Raw genomic sequence first — 18,096 nt, forward strand, 5'->3', positions numbered from 1 at the left:
GAAGCAACCGTGGATTTTTAAAGTCCCAAACACCATAGCAAAGTCGCACTTAATTTGGTGCGATCGGCTTCCCGGGTGAGTAGGGCGCTGCTTAGCCCGATCATTTAGAGGCAATGGTCGACGATCGCTGGAATCGCTCTTTTGGCCGGAGTGGATTGAGGCCAGCGGAGAGAAAGTGTTGAGTTTGAGGTATCGCAAGTGCTGAAGATATCCATGTAACGATATATACCTGCTGCCTCAACGATTGACTGAGGAATGATACAGAAGATGACTTTATGGTTGGCAAGATTCGACTTTGGACAAACTGGTCTACTCTATATACTCTCCATCTTTTTAATGTCCTTCGATCCAGATATCACTGACCTCCCATTCTTTGCAACACCAGGTGCTGAGACTGCCGAAGAGTCTACTACCGAAGACTGATTCTGCGGCAGAGTTTGCTGCCTGGGCTTCTTGATGGTGACAAACATACCGACGCCGGCGTCCTCGATCCCGGGAATATCTTTCACGAAACTCTGACAGAACTTGCAGCGGAAGGCGTCCAATGCAATAGATTCTCGACACCAATTACAGGTCTTTTCCTTTGGTGGCGGGCGAATCTTTTCCTTCCTGATATTGTGTACCGCTATTCGTCGATATCATAAAGGTGAGTTTATGGTCTCGGGAAGTCCATTCAGAATTGCATAGCCTCGTTTTTTTTGTTTTTTTTTTTTTTTCTCTCTCTCTCTCTCTCTCTCTCAAGAAAATTAACCCAACACTGCACCTTTAACGATCCAGAAGAGAAAGAACGCGATCATCACAAAGTTAAGGCACGATTTCAAAAAGTGACCAGTGTTCTCGGTCCTGGAAAAAAAAAAAGTCAGAAATTGCCTTTGGGTCAGTATCATGTCGCCACAAGGCCAGGCGTCTTTTTTTTTTTTTTTCGATAGGATTCAAAAAAAAAAAAAAAAAAAAAAAAAAAAAAGACAGATGAGCAAATGGCCATTGTCCCGCGGTCTTACACTGCACCATCGGCTTGTGCCTCCTGATAGGTCGCATAGATCTTGCCCGGTGTCTGTCCATGCTTCAGGACAATAAACGAATTCTCAAGGTTCGTGCCCGCGGCCCACAACGACAGCGGCGGTGTCAAGATGTCGGCCACGAACGAGTCGATGATATCGCTGAATGCCCCACCAATTACGACACCTATTGTTTGTTTGGTTGGTTTGGTTGATTGAGTGGTCGAGCAAAAGCAGATGGGATATCAGCAGAGTTTTTTTTCCGTCGTTGTCCGATTCTTTCTTCTTCTTCTTCTTCTTCTCCTTCTTCTTCTTTTGTTGCTCTCCTGAAAGGACCTTACCAATTCCAAGGTCGATCACATTTCCTCGGTCGACAAATTGTTTCCACTCGTCCCAAAAGTAAAAAATCGTCTATGCAAAAAACATCCATACATGTTACAAATGCTCTTTGATCAGTTCTTCAAATAAAAAGCAAAGGTTCTCTCTCATCTGAAGAAAAAAAAACCTCCCATCTTCTGGCTCACCTTCTGCGTAACATCCGCGCTATCCCTCACTTTCACAACAACATGTTCGAGCATATCATGATGTGTCGACGGTACCAAAGGTTGGATCATATTCGGCAACAGGCAATGCTCCCCAGGACCATGATCGTGGCCAGTCACTCCGTCGTCCCCTACACGACCACCAGCATGTGTCTGAGAGCTCAATGGCATCTTTTCATCCGTTCCTGCACCTACACCTACGTTTCCAGCGTTTCCTTCATCGTACCGACTTTGCACTCCAGCGGCCGATGGCACGAGTCCGCCGTCTGCTGAGATGACATTCTCGGTATCTTGAGATGATGATGCCAACTGGAGATAGTCATCCCGGGAAGGTCGGCCGTCTGAGGATGTCACTCCCAAAGACGAAGATTGTCCTCCTGCGCGGGGGGTGTTATTGTTGCTGCTTCCAGTGGCGCCGTATCCTAAAAAGCTCATGATCCAATTGATTTGGAGTGAAATGGGTCTTGAAAAAAAAAAAAAAAAAAAAAAAAAAAAGCGGGAACTCGAGGCTGTGGAGGGTCTGTGTGTGTGGATTGATCGGGTGCAAGTGCCTGCAGGGAAATGTCTCGGATCTGTTTCCTTGGGGGCGTGGGAGAATTCAGGGCTCTTTCAGGAGGTGTGCGTGCCTGAATTTTTTTAGGAGAGAGGAATGAGAAAGCGAATAGTTGGTGTGGAAAGAAAAGAGAAATAAAGAAAGAGAGAGAGAGCGCGGACGAGGATGGGTAGAAGAAGACGATACAAGTTCCAGGCTCGCCTTAAAGTCTTGTGGAGAGTGTTTTTTTTGCTGTTGTCTCCGACAAAAACAGCAGAAAAAATCATTTTACTGAGAATCAATCCACTCGAATGCACGTAGCAATGGATTCTGTATCTCGCGACTCCAAAAGAAAAAGCTGAATGTTCCACAGAAGAGGGAATACATAAGCTTTGGATTCAAACCATTCTTTGGACATAATCCTGGTCACTCTTTCATGGTGGATCGAGATCGCTTTTTTTTTTTTTTATTGTTTGGTTCAATATTAGCAAATGTAAAATGCAACATGGGAATACACTGCAGCAAGCAAAGAAACAAGGACGAGACAAACAGACGAAAGAAAGCAGCCAAGAATACATGTTGCAAATTATTAGAGGATGACATATTGAATATTGATACAATATATTACAAACCTCAAACCTCAAGCAAAGATGCAGGGAAAAGACCGTAAAATAAAGCGAAAGCAGCTTAAAACACAAGAAAGAGGAAAAAAAAAAAAAAAAAAAAAAAAAAGCAAAGAGGATAACGGCCGCGATGGTGATATGCAAGCATGCAGAAAAGCAAGGTAAATTGCAAGCAGTAAACAAGAATGAATGAGACGAAAGCATGTACATGAAAAAAGGAAGAAAGGAAGGAAAAAAGAAGCGACTTGTTCATAAAAACCGCAAACCCTTGAAACAAAAAAAAAGGAATGCAGGCCCTCAGTAGGAGGACACAGTCTGCAGCGTCTCTAACGATCCCATCCAACCACGCGGCTTGTCTCGTTGACACGGTCCGCAGACTGTCCTGGATGGAGAGCCGAGTCCAAATAGAATGGTGAGGCCGAGGACGACAGACTAGTATTTGCCGGGGTTACACCACCATAATCAGAGTTCGCCCCATAACTGCCAAAGGCACTGCTGCCGCTCCGGTGGCCGTTGGATGAGGCATGCTGGCTAAATGTGCCGCCGGAAGGGTGACCAAGGCTAGTCATTGAGCCATTGGTCATTTGACCGTATCCGTGAGCCCCCTCACCAATGATACCACCGAAACCGCTTGAGAAGAAGCCGCGGTCGTCCTCAAATCTCGATCCCGTAGCAGCTCCGCCCAATCCTGCACCAACTGCGCTCGACATACCCGTCGACTGGCGACTTTGGCCAAATCGTCCCTGCGAAGATCGACCACCACCAACGCTCAAGTCGCTCTCTGACTGGTTGTTGCTGATAGAGTGCTTCTCCATGGCACTGACAAGAGCATTTTGTCCATACAGATCAATGCCACTACTGTTCAGGTGCGAAGAGTAGTCCAACGGCTTTTGCGAGAAAAACTGCTGCTGTTGCTGTTGATGCTGATGTTGAAAGCCGATGCTGTGCGTCGATCCTGCTGATCCTCTACGATTCAGTAAACTCGAGGACGAAGAATTGTGTGACGAATAACCCTCGTATCCGCTTCCAAAACTGCTCTGATGATAGCCCTGGTGCATCGAATGCTGAAACACTGGAGTGGACGTAGACTGCACCTTTTGGCGGTTTCTCATCTCGTCAAAGACCTCATCACTGTCATCCTCGGTTGAGATCTCATCGCTGTTGACGCTGCCTCCTGCAGAGCCCGGGCCTCCTCCGATATGACCCAGGCCCATGGTGTGATGGCTGGCAGCGCTGTTCTGGCTCGAATGGCGCTGACGCTGCTGGGGATACATCAATCCATGATGAAGCTGGAGGTGAGAAGGGTATGTTTGACCAGAATATCCGTGCTGTTGCTGGGGGTATGATGGATTCAAGGACTGGTGCTGGTGTTGGTGCTGGTGTTGTTGAGCAAGTTGAGGCTGCGGTTGTTGCTGATGCTGGTACGTCATCTGCTGATGATGATGAGAGGTACGCCCACTCCCACTGTTTAAGGACGGTCCATATCCGGGTCCAAAAGTCGCTCCAGAAAGCATCTTATCTTCTAGAAATTGCATGCTACCACGATTCGCGGAGGATCCTGACGACGGTCTTTGGACCGATGTATGCTGTGGCGAGACTTGATGACCCATTATATTTCCAAAGTTTCCAATGCTGGTAGTCGGTCCTTGAACTGGAGAATTACCAGCCGAATAACGATGGCCCGAGGTCGTAGAGCCGGGCGTTTGGAATCCAGGCGCTTTGATGAAACCAGCCTCAGGTGTGTGCGTGGAGCTATGTGGAGACTGAGGGTAGCCAGGCAGATAGTAACCACTTCCATGCGATCCAGCTGTATGCGCGACACCAGAGGATGTGGAGCGCAAGTCGCCAATAGTGCCCAGATAACCGCCAGAGGTTTGGGACTGTCGCTGCACATGCTTGGATGGTGTCCAAGGGTCGGCTGGCAGGGAGGTCACTCGAGGATAGATACTGGATCCACTGGGACTATGACCGATGACGGACGCAGATCCCAAGCCAAACGAAGATCCAGCTGTCGAAGAAGCAGAACTGTGCGTCGAGGGCGATGCCGGGAACGCGCTCAGGCTACGGCTGTGGTCTGACCACCTGGATGAAGACGTATCGATCGATGGGAGACCTGAAGGAGACGACGGCGCGAACAGAGAGCGAATATCTGATGTCGCCAAAGGACCTGCTCCGAGGACTGACGCGTGCCCAGAACTCGGCTCATAAGCGGCTGCTGCGTTGTCGAATAGCGCGTAGTCGGGAGAACCTCGTGCTGGCACTACAATTTAAGTATCAGTTAAAGCTTAGTACAGTGCAAAACCTACAAATACTTTGACCAAATAGCTATCAACACAAGCCCGCTTCACTTACAATCAGCGACAGTCGACGAGGGAATCCTGCTGTGAAAATGTATGAGCGACTCTCCAAAGGAGGTGGATCGCGGCCTCGGAATCAGGGGCTCATCATCATAGACCTCGATTCCATGACTGGTTAGGAACTGCGTCAGAAGATCCTTTGCGCTCTGCAAATAGTCCTCGTTATTCCGAGTATACTCGAAAACGAACACGTGGTCGGTCGGCGCCTTGACCGGCTTCTGATTTTCGTTACTTGAGGATGCTGGCTGATATGCCTCTTCGTCCTTCTTGGCAGCGTCCTGCGATGCCTCAGCCGCCTGTTTAGATTCATTTTTCACTTGCTTCAAGATGGGCTTTGGAATCTTTTCGGCTGCCTGTGCTGAGGAGATTGTGGGAGACGGGGTTGCAGGTTCTTTGGTCGATGTAAACTCCTGAGATTCTGGAATGTGAACACTCTTGACTTCAGGCACAACTAACGTCATATTCCATGCTCGCTTCATTGCGTCCACAACATCCGACTGGAACTCTGGCAAGGCCAAGACTCTGCCAAGGTTTTCTGAATACTTGACAGGATAAACATTCTGCTCGTCCACCATCGATAGCAGCATCGTAATCGCCTGTTGGATAAGGGATTCGGGTCCAGAAATCGTGACGATGTCGCTTCCTGTCTCGCGTACGGGAAATAGAACGGTCGCATTGGTAGCGTCGTGGATCTCCCTCAGGGCGATCGCATGATCCGATAGCAGGGACAGATGTTGTTGTTTGGGTATGACCAGATGATGGCTAACAAAATCCTTATCCTTTGGATTCACGAGCTCCATGACAGCCTGCTTCAAATTGTCAAGGTTGATAGCGTTCTTCGATGGTGTCCGCGCCACGACGTTATCAAGGTTGTCGAAATAGCCTCCCAAAGTCGCGAACTCCTCGGAATTGGAAAACTTCACATACACCCCAAACTTCTTCATGATCCGCTGGATATTCTTGCCACCAACTCCGATGATCCGCTTGTGGTATGCCTCTGGCACAAAGAAGGAAATTTCGGCTGGAAGCTCTTCCTGAAGCAGCGCGAGTGCCTCCATGGCTTTTGCGGAGATGGTAGAACTTAGATCAACGTAAAAGTTGTACTCGTTGCACTGGTCAAACTTGATCTTGGCTCCTGTTGCCTTCATAATACGGTTGATTTTGCCGTTCTTTTTTCCTGAAATGAACTCGCGGTGTTCGTTCGCCAACTCTACTGAGAACTTGAACTCGGATGGAAGAGCCTTGACAATATCAACTTCCGTCAGAAACTGCATCGCCATCCTGGTCTGGGCCTCACTGCCAAACACGAGAAACCCGTTGTTTCGGTATTCCACTTCCGCTCCGGCAGCCTGTGAAACGAGCTTGCAAATGTTGGGAATTGAGGAGTGTGTGTGCGAGACATGGATAGACAAAGCAATATCCCGCATGGTGATAGATCCAGAGTGGAAATGACATGACTAAAGACGAACAAAGAGCAATAATTTAGTCCGCATTAGCTTTTCGATCATACTTTGTGCGCAGCAACTCAGCAAAACGCTATTCAAACAAGGAATATACAGAGAATCATCCTTACCAGTTGCATCACTGTACGGATGGTCCGCTCGACGTTCACACCTGATTCACCATAGACAGAGATGGTAGGATGTGTTCCCCCCAGCGGTGGGAATGCAATAAAGGTGGCGTTGTCAGTCATGATGCTGCGTAACTTCTCACGGTGGTTTTGCAGCATCCAGTCCAGCTTGCGTGTGGCAATATTGACTTGGCGAGTGCATGAAAGGGACGATGCCTGTGCTCGACGATTGGCCCGCGAGAGAGCGTCCTTGGCAGTCGCCACCTGCTTCGCCTCGCCTGTGATGTAAATTTCGTTATACCGGGAGTCGACTGGGATGCCGCTTTTGTTGGCCGTCTGAACAAGCGGCGAAGTTAGATAGATGCTTGTCCTTGTCCTGGCCATCAGCTCCTGTAAGTCCTGACGCTTCCTACCACCGATCATGTTTTGAAACTTGAGCTCGACAGTCAGCTTATCTGAGACGACGCCAGCCTTGAGAGTGTCAATCGCGACCAGCAACAGAAGACGAGCCGCCTCAGCATTCTCCCATGTCCCTGTGACCTGCAACTCGACCATATCTCTCCGGGCGAAACCGGCCACGACTGATCGCCCGAGGATGTGAGAAGGAGTAAGGCTGGATAAAAGCGTAATCGAGGTCCTGGTCTTGGCCGAGATCTCATCGACGGCTGCCTTGAACCGAGGCAGGACTGTAAACGTGGGTGTAGGTGTGGGTGTAGTGGTCGAGGATGCTGATGGGGCTACAACGGATGCCTTTTCGCTTGATGTTGATGAAAGGTCTGCAGAATGGTTCGCTACTTTGTCATCATTGGATATCGGAGAGTACTCTGAAGTGGCGACTGTGAGACCTTGGCTCTGGGTATCTACCTCTATCTTGCGGTCGGATGCGGTGTTGGGTGTTCCTGAAGTCACTGCTGCGGCGGAGCGTGGTATTGTTGATGGTGATGATAAAGATGCCGACGCATCTGTTCGCTCCTGGTCATTCACACGGGTTTCTGCTGTTGATGTTGTTAGCGAAGACTGCTTCTGCGCTTTTGCAGCATCCTCGGTCGTCATAGCTTCATCCTGAACGGTTTCCTGGGGTTCACTCAAGGTGATCAACGCCTTGCTCACAGGGATCGACAGCCTTGGCTATAAAGTGAGTAGAGAGTGATGGGAGTGGAATTAGTACTTGATCCGACACGCTCATGGTCAGTTGAAGACTTGGTGGCAAAATGACAGACTATATACGATATCGGCTGATCAACCACACCAAGCGCAGTGGAGTTGAGCTGGAACAGATCGAGGAGAGTGATTACAGTGTTGGGCAGCAGGGATGTGGTTGGAGTACATGTTTGATATCAGATCAACACCGGGCATATCAAAGTAGCAAGAGGGTGCACTCCACATCGCTCTCCTCCGAAAGACGCTCAAGCAAGGAAGCCCCTGATGCCTGGGATCCAACACGCAAAAGACGCCGTTCCTGGAGCCGAGATTTTTTATGTATTTGCGCAAAGAATGGAAGAATTGCCAGTCATATTCAAATAAACAATCGTGCCCCTGTATAAACAAACCACATGGGGCCAACACCACCAGGAACATACTGCAGATGTGAAAAACATAACGCCAGTAAAGGGACAAGGTGAAAGAACAACAGAAACTGATCGTCAAGTCTCATGTGGAAAACAGGGGACACTTCATTGGGCGTGAGCCTTAGGTTGCGAGGGTGACGACAATCTTTGCCCCAATGAAAAAGGGTGTGGAGGACTGCTGTTGTTAAGAGGCTAGGGTGGTGGTAGGAGTAGGGGTGAAGGAAAGCTACCGCAGCATGGAGACGGATTCACGCTGAAGATGTCCATGCTGTGAGGGATGAAAGTAATGTAAAACCCTGTAGTGCAGTATTTACCTTCAATGGGCTATTGCGCAGAAAAACCCCTCGGGCGAGCATGACTTTTTGGTAGGATCCTGACAGCGTTACATTGTATACTACAGCGGTATGGTGGGTATCGACCGAAGTGTGTTTAGGAGCAACAGCAGTGAGTGAACTAGTGCTGCTGTTGGCACTGCTGGTGGTGGTGCTGTTGGCGCAGACGGATGCGGTACTGTTGTTACTGCTGCTGTTACTGTTGCTGTTGCCTGCGTTACTGACACTGACATGGAGGCTTGCCTGGCACTGATTCGCCCGAGTCTGCTCCTCACAGAGCTGCTGAAATATTCTCGTCGTGGCCTCGTCGACTGTGCCGCCCACCTGTGTCGAGGGGAAACACAGGGAAAGGATGGTGTTGTCGTCCATGACTCTGCTTGGGGCTGACCAGGCGGTATCGGGTCCACGCGCTGGGTGTATTCGGTCTTTGGTTCTCTGGTTCTGTTCCAGGTCGGATGGTTGAATCCCTTGAGTGACGATAGGAGTGTCGATGGTCGAGGGTGATATGGTGAACGATCTGCAGGGGGAGGAGGAGCGTGCTAAGATGGAGGAGGGGGAAGTGTGCGTCAAGCGGTGGAAGTGTGCGTTAAAAGAAATGAAAATGAAAATGAAAATGAAAATGAAAATGAAAATAAAAAAAGAGATGAAGGGCAGAGGGAGGATGGGTGTGGAGAGTGAAAAGAAAAAGAGAGAGAGAGGATGTTCAAAAAAAGAAAGGATGAAAAAATAAATGCAAATGCTGGAGCCGGTCCCCGGTGATGCGCACGCTGCGTGTGATTGCTGTTGAGGATTTGCGCCGAAACAAATGGAGGGATGAAGGGATCGCCGTGAGCACAAGAGGGAACAAGCGGACAGCAGGTAACGCACAGAACTAGCCAGCAGGACGAGAAGAGGAGGAGATCAACAGAGGGACAGAGGGGCAGAAGCAGAGACGAAGAATGGGTTAAATGCAAATGAGCCGGGTCTCATCAGGGTTTGAGCAGACGACATGTAATAACAAAAAAAAAAACTGTAATGGCAGATATGCGTGTTTGTTTGTGTATCGGCGTTGTTTATGTGTTGTGTTGTTGTGTTGTGTTGTGCGATCATGCAGACAGCGAGATACAATGAAAAAAAATACACCAACCTCCACAGCCTCGACAGTGACCTAGAGACAGCGGTGTTCGGCTAGGAAGAGAGGACAGCGAGTGTGCGGTTGCTGTAATGGTTGTGGTTGTTGCTGTTGTCGGCTGTGGCAGCGGAAGGAGGAAAGAAGCGAGGGAACAAAGGACTCAGAGAAGAGGAGAAAGAAGAGACCAGTGGGGAGGGGGGGCGGGGGTGTTGATATTATGTAGTTTTTTTTTTCTCGTCATCGGTTTCTGTACGATGTATTTCGCTGCATCCATCGCATGGTGCATCGGATGAGGTTGATCGACTCCTAACATACAGTCCATGCATCGAGATGCACCTTCGCCAGCAACCATCATCAGACCACCAACCACCAGTATTACAATATAGACACACACCCCCCTGTCTCTCCTCCATCCCGCGCCATCTGATCGATACGTTGTCTCGAGTACAGCTCGTTACGGCACGATCTCCCAATGCATCATGCAGGCACCACTGTTTTTATACTCTACTTCAAACACAAAATGAAGTAAAAGGAGCAGACCTTCTTCAGTCACCACCCCGCACATACTTCACACGCCCTTGCAAGCGTCCCAGGGACTCGATTTGTTGACAACAAGCGCCCAATTTATTTCGTATAATTATCGATTTTGGCGGGAAAAAACTTTTTTTATTTCTTGTCATGAGTGCTGGCTATGGCCCCGATTGTCCAAACAATGGTATCAGCTGAAGTAAACGCCCCCCCGCTCTTCCACAAGAAATGCCGCGCTTTTTTCTGTGCTGGCGCAGTCGCCCGATTTATGGTGACGGAGGGGGACACAGAGAGCACTCGTCTACCACACCCCAGGGGGGTGTTCCTCCCCCTACCCTGGTCAAACATGGCAAATGAAATCGCCGCACCGCTCCGAGATGAGGTCAGCAAGCGTGCTTACGAGTGCAACGTGTGCCTATCCGACGACGCAATGATGCCCCCCCCCATTCATGCCCCGCCCCTGCTGCGTTCAAATCTCAATCAAGTGCGTTTGGTGATTGTTTATTACAAACGGCTATATTCATATATCCATGCAGGTTCGGCGCTATATACTTGACATGTAATGAATGGGGTGTGTGTGTGTGTGTGTGTGTGGGAAAATGGTGGGACATGCAAAAGATATTGGAAGGATGTGTGTGTGTGTGTGTGTATGTGTGTGTATGTCTGTATGAATCTGAAGACGATCTACGTCTTTATCGGAAGATCCCTTGCATGCCGCCCATATTATGCAGTATCATCTCCCGCTTCTTCTTGATATGAAGATCATAATAGCGGTTGGCGCAGTCCAGCTGTATCTGCGGTGCCAGGCGCACGGGCTTGACCTTGGCGCGCAGTCCCGTCGGGTCCAGCTGTCCCGCCTCCGTGAGAACCTTGACGACAACCTTCTCTCGCCTTGGTGCACCAGCCTTGCCCGTCCACAACTTAAGGAGCTCCCTTGTCTTCGTCCTCAGGTTGACAAACTTGTCTGTTGCACGACCTGTCATCGTCATACAGGACTCGATCGCACGGTCGATCGATTCGGGCTCAGAGGCAAGGACGTCGGTGTTCAAGATTGTGCGAGCAGCCTCGAAATGCAGGTATTTGGCTGCCAGTGACAACACATTGCCGTCTCGGGGCGCTTGGATCGACGTATCGGCTCCCTTGGCCACCATCCTGTTCATGACCTCGACCACGTCCTCGGGCGAGATCTTGGGGTTTTTCATTAGCAGGTGCAAGGGTGTGTAACCCTGGACATCCCTGGCATTCACCTCTGCGCCAGCCTCGAGAAGCATTTCAAGTGCTGCAAATAGATGCGCCGAGTCATTCTCGTTCTTAAAGGGTATATAGCGGTCCAGGAGGATATGCAGGCAGTTCTGTTCGGATCGCTTAGCGAGGAGAGAAATATCGGCATCCTGATCCATGAGCTCTTTCAGAATAGGGAGCGAGCTGGGAAGGAAATGTCCGACGCATGTCTGGACGGGCGTAATCTCGCACTCGAGCGAGTATGTTGGCACGATCGCGTATCCATTGATGTCGTGCCCAGAGAGAATATACCACTCCGTCATGTCTGGGTTGGAAACACTGACAGCTTGATGGAGGGTTTGTGGACGAGTAAAGGAACGCACATGACTAGGGCCGGGTGAGCTAGAGCGGGTGCTGTTTGACCGTGTGTATGTGCTGAGAGCGTCGGCGTCAATACTATCAGAGACTGCGTTCACACAGAAAAAAAAAAAAAGTATTGCCAAATCCAGGTTAGGGTCTTGAAATCATTGGGTCGAGGAACCATAAAACACCAAAAAAAAAAAAAAAAAAAATGACTCAGGAAAACTTACCGACAGTGGCCACAGACATACCCATTTCTTCTCCAGGTAACATCAGCATATCCATCGGCTCAACAACAACAAGCATCTGCAAAGTCTCCTCAACAACCTCAAGCGGTGGCCTCGACTCTGCTTCACCCTCCCAGCACATCTTGTAGAGCTGCTCGTAGATCTCGGGTGTGCCAGCAATCGTCTCCTCGCGAAGGCCCTTTACAATGGCTGAAGACAATTGCTCCATGTTCTTGGAGAGCCTAGGACCAGCTTCGGCGCGTGCAATGATCTCATCAAAAGGAATCCGTCCTGAGGACAGTTCCCAGAGCAGGATACCGAGCGAATACACCTCCCAGTCAGGTGAATGATCCTTTTTGCCCTGGAGTTTTTCGGGCGCCATATAGACCAGTAATGAGGATGGAGAAGGCTGGGCCGTCATTTGGCATGGTGCCGCGGTGATGAGGCCTGCTGGGATACCAAATCCTGTGAGGATGGCAACACCCTCATTGTCGATGAGAATGTTTCCAGAGTGCATTGTACAAGGCACGCCTTGTGATGTCAGGAACCGAAGGCCCTGGGCAATGTCAAGAGCTAGTTTGTAGCGCTCAGGCCATTGGATAGAATCAAAGTGGTGATCGAGGAACTGGCGGAGAGATCCATAGTTGGGCTGCTGGAGTAGAAGGGCTGGAATCTGACTTGAGTTCGCAGTGGTGGATATATTTGGGAGATAGCCATACAGCTGGATGATTTGCCGGCATTTACGTAGCCTATGTAGGGCTTGGATCTAGACACCGAGAGGCATGTTCTGTTAGTCACACGATGCCACGCGCCCAAGTTGTACAAGGAAAAGAAGAATCAAAATCGGCCGCAGAGCCGTTGTGCTATGCACCTTTACGATTCGTGCACGATAAACCAAAGAAAGAAAAATAGTACTGTAGAGAATTGAGAGCGACAACCGCATTGGTGCACATGTACTTGGGGCGAAGGAAAAACAACAATCAACAACAACCTGGAACAAAACAAACAAAAAAGAGCACATTCTGCAATGGGTGAACTGTTCCCCAAAAGAAGGTACGAAGGAGGCAGATGGACGGATGAAGAAAAAAAAAAAAAAAAGGCCGTGGCGGTTGGCTAGAAGGTCTAGTACGGTAGCATGGGCGAATGCAGTGTGTTGAACAAGGCAAATGAGCAAAGATGTTTTGATACGGCGGTGTTTGAAGCGACGCAGGTACCCATGTGCTACTCCGTCTGTCGCGTGTGCGCGTAGATGAAGACGACGCATTTTTTTTCTTGCACCAAGCAGACCATTGCTCCAGGGATATGGCAGAGGGGATAAAAGAATCGGATGCTGCAGTATGTGTTATCTTTACCTCATGAAGGACATCCTGTGGGGAACCCCACTTGTCGACCGGAACAACCTGGACCTGGCACTGCTTCCAAGTAGCGACCTGCACTTGCTGGATGCCTCCGATCATATCGGAGTGCTTGGCGTTGTTGGCTGTGATGGGGACGGGCACGCTGCTGACCTGCATCAGCTCCTTCATGAAGACGGGCCGACACGTCTGTTGAAGCCATTGAAGACTTTGGCGGTAGCTATCGAGATCGACTGGTTGGTGATTTTCTTCCGTGAGAACTCCCATGTCGTGCTGATGGGGGCTCGAAGTGGGGGCGGCGGATGTGCCGGAGGATATGCTGCCGCTTCTGATGCTGTTGCTCTTGAAGAGTCCGACGAGCTTGCTGGTGGTGGAGCTGTTTTGTGTGTCGCTGTTTGTGTCGGTGTCTTTGGGGAGGCTTTTGTTGCTCTTGCCGCTCTTGCCGCTCTTGATTGAGCTGGCGGAGGAGATTTCGTCGGTGACTATTGTGGCCTTGGGTATCATCATGGACTGCATGCCGAACATGGCTTGTATGTTGTGTGGGGAGGAGAGCGAGGGAGGATGGAGTTGCTTGAGATGTCTCTGGGGGAGGGAAGAGACTGCGAGAAAGAGAGAGTGAGAGTGAGAGTGAGAATGAGAGTGAGAGTGAGAGAGACTGCGAGAAAGAGAGCGTGAGAGAGAGAGAGAGAGTAAGAGGGAGGAGGAGTGAGAGGAGGAGAGGGAGGACGGGTGAGAGGAGGGGTGGGGGAGGGAGAAAAGAAGAGGGAAGAAGAGGAAAGAAGAGAAAGGGAGAGAGAGAGGAGAAAGGGTGTTCAGGGCCTGTGAGAAAACGATAAAAGAGGGTGGAAAATGAGAGGGATGAAAGAAGATTAAGGCAATGGCGACTCTATTGTGTATTGAATTGGAACTCAACAACTCTTTTTTGTTAAAAACGGACCTCGGGGGTGGTGCTTAGGAATGCGGACAGAGTTGATCGATTAAAAAAAAACAAAATAGAAACCAAAAAATGTGGGTCTGGAAGGCGCAGGAGAGGGGGAGGAATGAGAATCTGGCGGTTAGATTCAAGGGCGGGAGAGATCGCACGCGAGAGGGCTGCGCTGTCGAGGAGAGAGGGGGACCTGAGGTTAGTACGCGACTGAGAGAAGGAGTAAAAGAGGCAAAGAAGGAATGAAGGAGCGGAGGAGGGGGATACCGAAAGGGTGATGGGCGGTAGACTAGTCTAGCCTACAACCACTCGCGCCCTGCTGCTTTACAGTTTTTACAGTTTGGGTTACTGTGTTCATGCTCACCCGCTCTTCCTCTTCCTCTCTTGGTCACACTCTTCTGGCCTCTTTCCTATTGCGATTGGACCTTGAAGTGATCCCTCAATGCATCTTCAATGCATGGATATGTCAGTGGACTTCGCCGCTCCATAGTGCGGCCGTGGAATTAGTCCATGAACTGTGATGTGCATGCGCATGAACATGCACACCGGTGGAAACGTATCCTCGCCCCTGCGTGCATCCATCCATCGCACCATCTGCGATAACCTCCCCCGCTGGTCGTATCTCTCTCTACCTGTCTGTCCCCAAGTAGCTCCTTGTGGAAGGCATGCGGTCTTTTGAATACAATCAGACCGGTCAGCCACATCGTCCCCGTGCTCTCATGGGTCTCTCTCTCTCTCTCCATGTATACAAAACACCACTCGAGTCCCTCTAGACTTTTTTTCCCCATGTATTTCTTGTATTTCTTATTTGTGTCCAATACAACAACCTTTTTGTTCATGGCCAACGAGTCTCCTGTTGTTTATGCTCTATTCATATGGCAGCTCTTTCTTTTCTTGACCTGGCGCCCACTGATATATCTTAGTTGCTACAATCTGGGCTGGACGGCAGTTGCTCTACAACCTTGAGTTGATCGAGTGCAACCAAAAAAGAGACAACAATTAAGACAAAACCCCCAATCTTTCTCGGTCGGTTCATGATCTCACTTTTTTTTTTTTTTTTTTTTTTGGACCTACAGTAACTATCCGACATAACATCGTTCCTTTATCACAGGCAATGACATTCATTTCTGAAGCTTACTTTATCTATATATAATAATACATACTGAACATGGAGGAAACAAAGAGAGCTCACCGCGGAATAGAAAAAAACAACATCTGGAAATGAAAAAACCAACAAGGCGGTGGTACATGTACATGGAAAAAAACACAACACACGGAGCAGTGATTTCAGTTCTATGAGAGCACACATCGAGACCTCCAAATGAACGAGAAGAATATGAATATAGGAAAACCGTGTAGTCTACACTTTGCACTGCCGCCTGGATATTCTCGTCCACGTAGCTTTGTAGCGTGGAAAAATTACCAAAATGCATCCTCCCCTCGCAAGGATCCTTGACTATCCTGTCTATGGAAAGGGCTAACGATAGTCTGGATGTACATCACGGTCCCTGGAGAGTACGTATCGTATGTAAAGGTCTTTTTCATATATTTTTCCTTTTACATTCATTTGGGTACCTATTGCTATTGAGTGTTCCGTGTTCACCAGCAACGCATTGGCAACCATAGTACAGCTCTAGACGTAGGGCAGCTTCTTTAATTTTCCGCGTCGGAACATTTACAGCAGCAAGGTACTAGAGGTACTCATGGAGATAGTCGTATCAAGGCGAAAGGACGTATGAAATAGCCCTTTTGCTCCCCCTCAAGCTCCGTCCTATGGCTGCAAGACAAATCACTGGGGACCCAGTCGACGGAGATTGATGGTACGCGTAGAGATAGTGCAACTCCACCCACCGAGAAATTGTACCTATACAGTGATGTGCACTAGTGCATTGGTGCATTAAGATAACGGTAAGGGGTAGCTTTCAAAAAAAAAATATATATATATGAGGACAAATACGCGCCAGGACCCGGGGCGGGGATACCCTGTGGAAAGGCCCATTGACGTTAAGGCTTTCTAAGTTTCTGGAGCGACTTCCGCAAACACGCCTGACCAGCCATTGTTCAGCTCGCGCTCTTTGTTCGTGTCATGCTTCCGCTCTCAGGCTGCCCAATCATGATGCCCGGTCCTTGCGAGCATCTCGTGAGTGGAGTATGAAAAATCCCGCCACAACGAACTCTGATTGCAGATGATAGGGTATCCAACCTTCCTCCTCTCACACGCCTCTGCTTCTTCAATGGACCGGATTCCTGTTGGGCAGTGGGAGCGAGCAGGGGGGGGGGTATGACATGAAAACTAGGTTGGTTTGCTGTATATCTGTATATTACAGTTTTTTTTTATCGCAAGAGCTAAAGGCCAATGACCTCCATGACAATCATTCAGGCACGAAAGGTTTCGCTATTCATGAACCTATCCGGTATCTGGCGAATATGCTACCCAGACTCTCTCTGGTTCAGCCTTTTTTTTTTGTTTTTTTCCCCTTCATCAAGCCAGCCAACCCAACTTTTGGGAAAGTGAATTTGAATAGTCTACATCCATCCCAACACTCGTGCGAGGAGGCGCAAGGCTAGCCCGAAACTTTATTCTGTTAGTGCTATGGAAACCTGTGTGTGTGTAACAATGTCGTTGCAAGCTTGGACCCCCTCCTTGTCTATCTGTTTATATTTCGCCCATCTCATCTCTTTTCAAAATGGCTTGCAGGTTATAAAAAAAAAAAAACCAGGATCTTCATTTAATTTAGTGCTCAATCGCGTTGGGCTGTTTTTTTTTCTTCCATCTTGACGGCTTCATACTCGTCGTTGTGAACGAAGGAAGAAAGAAAGAAAAAAAAAGAAGAAAAAGGAGAGCCGATGCTTGGATGTTGCGCTAACATTCCTTGACGTGTATGTGAATAGACCGATCGAGATAAGGATCTTTTCTTTTTCTTTTTTTTTTTTTTTTTTTATCTCGCAGGAGAGTGGGACACAAAGTCAGAACTTCGCATTCATTAAATATTGTCCAACGCAGAAAAGGGTAATCAGGTGTTTTCTGTCTCTTTATTGGCTTGCGTCCAGATTGTAAAGTTGTTGTCCAGGAGTCTCTATTGATGCCGTTGTTGTTGTCGTCTGTTTGCTGTTATTGCTGTTATTGCTGTTATTGTTGTTGCTGTTGTTATTGTTGTTCATCTGTTTGATCTCGTGTCCAAGTTCACTGTCCATGAGCAGAGACAAGTGCACAAAAGAAAAAAAAGCCCTTACATGTAGACTGCAAGGCGCGTCCGTGTCCTGGTTTGTGTTGCCGAGATATCTCTTATCTTCCGTCCTACAGAGATCATCAATGAGATGATGGACCAAGCGAGAGTGGGTCGTGTTAGTGAAACTGGGGATGACAGGGTGGCCTCCCCCTATGCGGGTGCGAGACATGAAGGATATGCGATGGTTAAGATCCATGGAATAGATATGGAAATAGACGTCTGTTTGTTATTATTCATCCACAGTATGCGGAGTCAGGCGCATCCTGCATGTTCAACGCATGCTGCACCGTGATTTGTTTCGAGGCATTGTAGACTTTTTTTTGCAATTGCCAGGGGCTTATGGAGGGAAGAGAGGATCTAGACAGGAGTTGTGGGCCTATACTTGGGGCCACTATCCTGCCCCCGATCATGTAAATACAGCGGCAGGGTCATATGGGGCATATCAAGATGGCGTTGCATCAACCGACACTATACCATCTCCACAAAAATGTATATGCATCGTCAAATGGCGTCTACATTTTCCCTTTTATTTTTTCTGGACAGCTCCGCGGTTGAAGTTTCTTTTTTTTTTCTACCATGGTCTCGAGTCTTTGAAAAGTTTGGGTCTGACAGACAGC

General features: G+C 48.8%; 3 protein-coding genes across 3 annotated transcripts; all 3 read right to left on the minus strand.

Annotated features, from left to right (window-relative positions):
* Positions 1–281: 281 nt before the first annotated feature.
* On the minus strand, positions 282–1,975 carry BC939DRAFT_525256 (large-conductance mechanosensitive channel; the record flags this gene model as incomplete). Its single annotated transcript, XM_051561302.1, has 5 exons — positions 282–625; positions 764–843; positions 1,002–1,185; positions 1,340–1,409; positions 1,523–1,975. 5 exons carry the CDS (start codon positions 1,973–1,975, stop codon positions 315–317), a joined length of 1,098 nt encoding a protein of 365 aa, XP_051416693.1. The 3' UTR covers positions 282–314.
* An 829-nt stretch (positions 1,976–2,804) lies between these two features.
* Positions 2,805–9,155, minus strand: BC939DRAFT_437935 (uncharacterized protein). Its single transcript, XM_051553761.1, has 4 exons — positions 8,505–9,155; positions 6,626–7,750; positions 5,048–6,509; positions 2,805–4,955 (listed from the first exon to the last, which is right to left on the minus strand). The coding sequence occupies exons 1-4, from the start codon at positions 8,889–8,891 to the stop codon at positions 3,022–3,024; spliced, it is 4,908 nt and encodes a 1,635-aa protein (XP_051416694.1). The 5' UTR covers positions 8,892–9,155; the 3' UTR covers positions 2,805–3,021.
* Positions 9,156–10,680: 1,525 nt separating this feature from the next.
* BC939DRAFT_437936 (kinase-like domain-containing protein) lies at positions 10,681–14,070 on the minus strand. The gene is made up of 3 exons (XM_051553762.1): positions 13,322–14,070; positions 11,973–12,735; positions 10,681–11,848 (listed from the first exon to the last, which is right to left on the minus strand). The coding sequence occupies exons 1-3, from the start codon at positions 13,847–13,849 to the stop codon at positions 10,854–10,856; spliced, it is 2,286 nt and encodes a 761-aa protein (XP_051416695.1). The 5' UTR covers positions 13,850–14,070; the 3' UTR covers positions 10,681–10,853.
* Positions 14,071–18,096: the final 4,026 nt, after the last annotated feature.

This window comes from Gamsiella multidivaricata (genome assembly GCF_025024155.1).
Source record: "Gamsiella multidivaricata strain RSA 2152 chromosome Unknown BC939scaffold_5, whole genome shotgun sequence".
Classification (NCBI taxonomy): Eukaryota; Fungi; Mortierellomycota; class Mortierellomycetes; order Mortierellales; family Mortierellaceae; genus Gamsiella; species Gamsiella multidivaricata.

Bases quoted from the DNA above. Each gene is read 5' to 3' on its own strand.
- BC939DRAFT_437935 (XM_051553761.1), bottom strand. From the start codon at position 8,891: ATGGACGACAACACCATCCTTTCCCTGTGTTTCCCCTCGACACAGGTG. The intron at 7,751-8,504 runs GTAAATACTGCA...CTCACTTTATAG, and splicing joins TGCGCAATAGCCCATTGAAG to CCAAGGCTGTCGATCCCTGT. The intron at 4,956-5,047 runs GTAAGTGAAGCG...CTTAAATTGTAG, and splicing joins CTCGTCGACTGTCGCTGATT to TGCCAGCACGAGGTTCTCCC.
- BC939DRAFT_437936 (XM_051553762.1), bottom strand. From the start codon at position 13,849: ATGTTCGGCATGCAGTCCATGATGATACCCAAGGCCACAATAGTCACC. The intron at 12,736-13,321 runs GTAAAGATAACA...CTCGGTGTCTAG, and splicing joins CACAGGATGTCCTTCATGAG to ATCCAAGCCCTACATAGGCT. The intron at 11,849-11,972 runs GTAAGTTTTCCT...GTGTGAACGCAG, and splicing joins TATGTCTGTGGCCACTGTCG to TCTCTGATAGTATTGACGCC.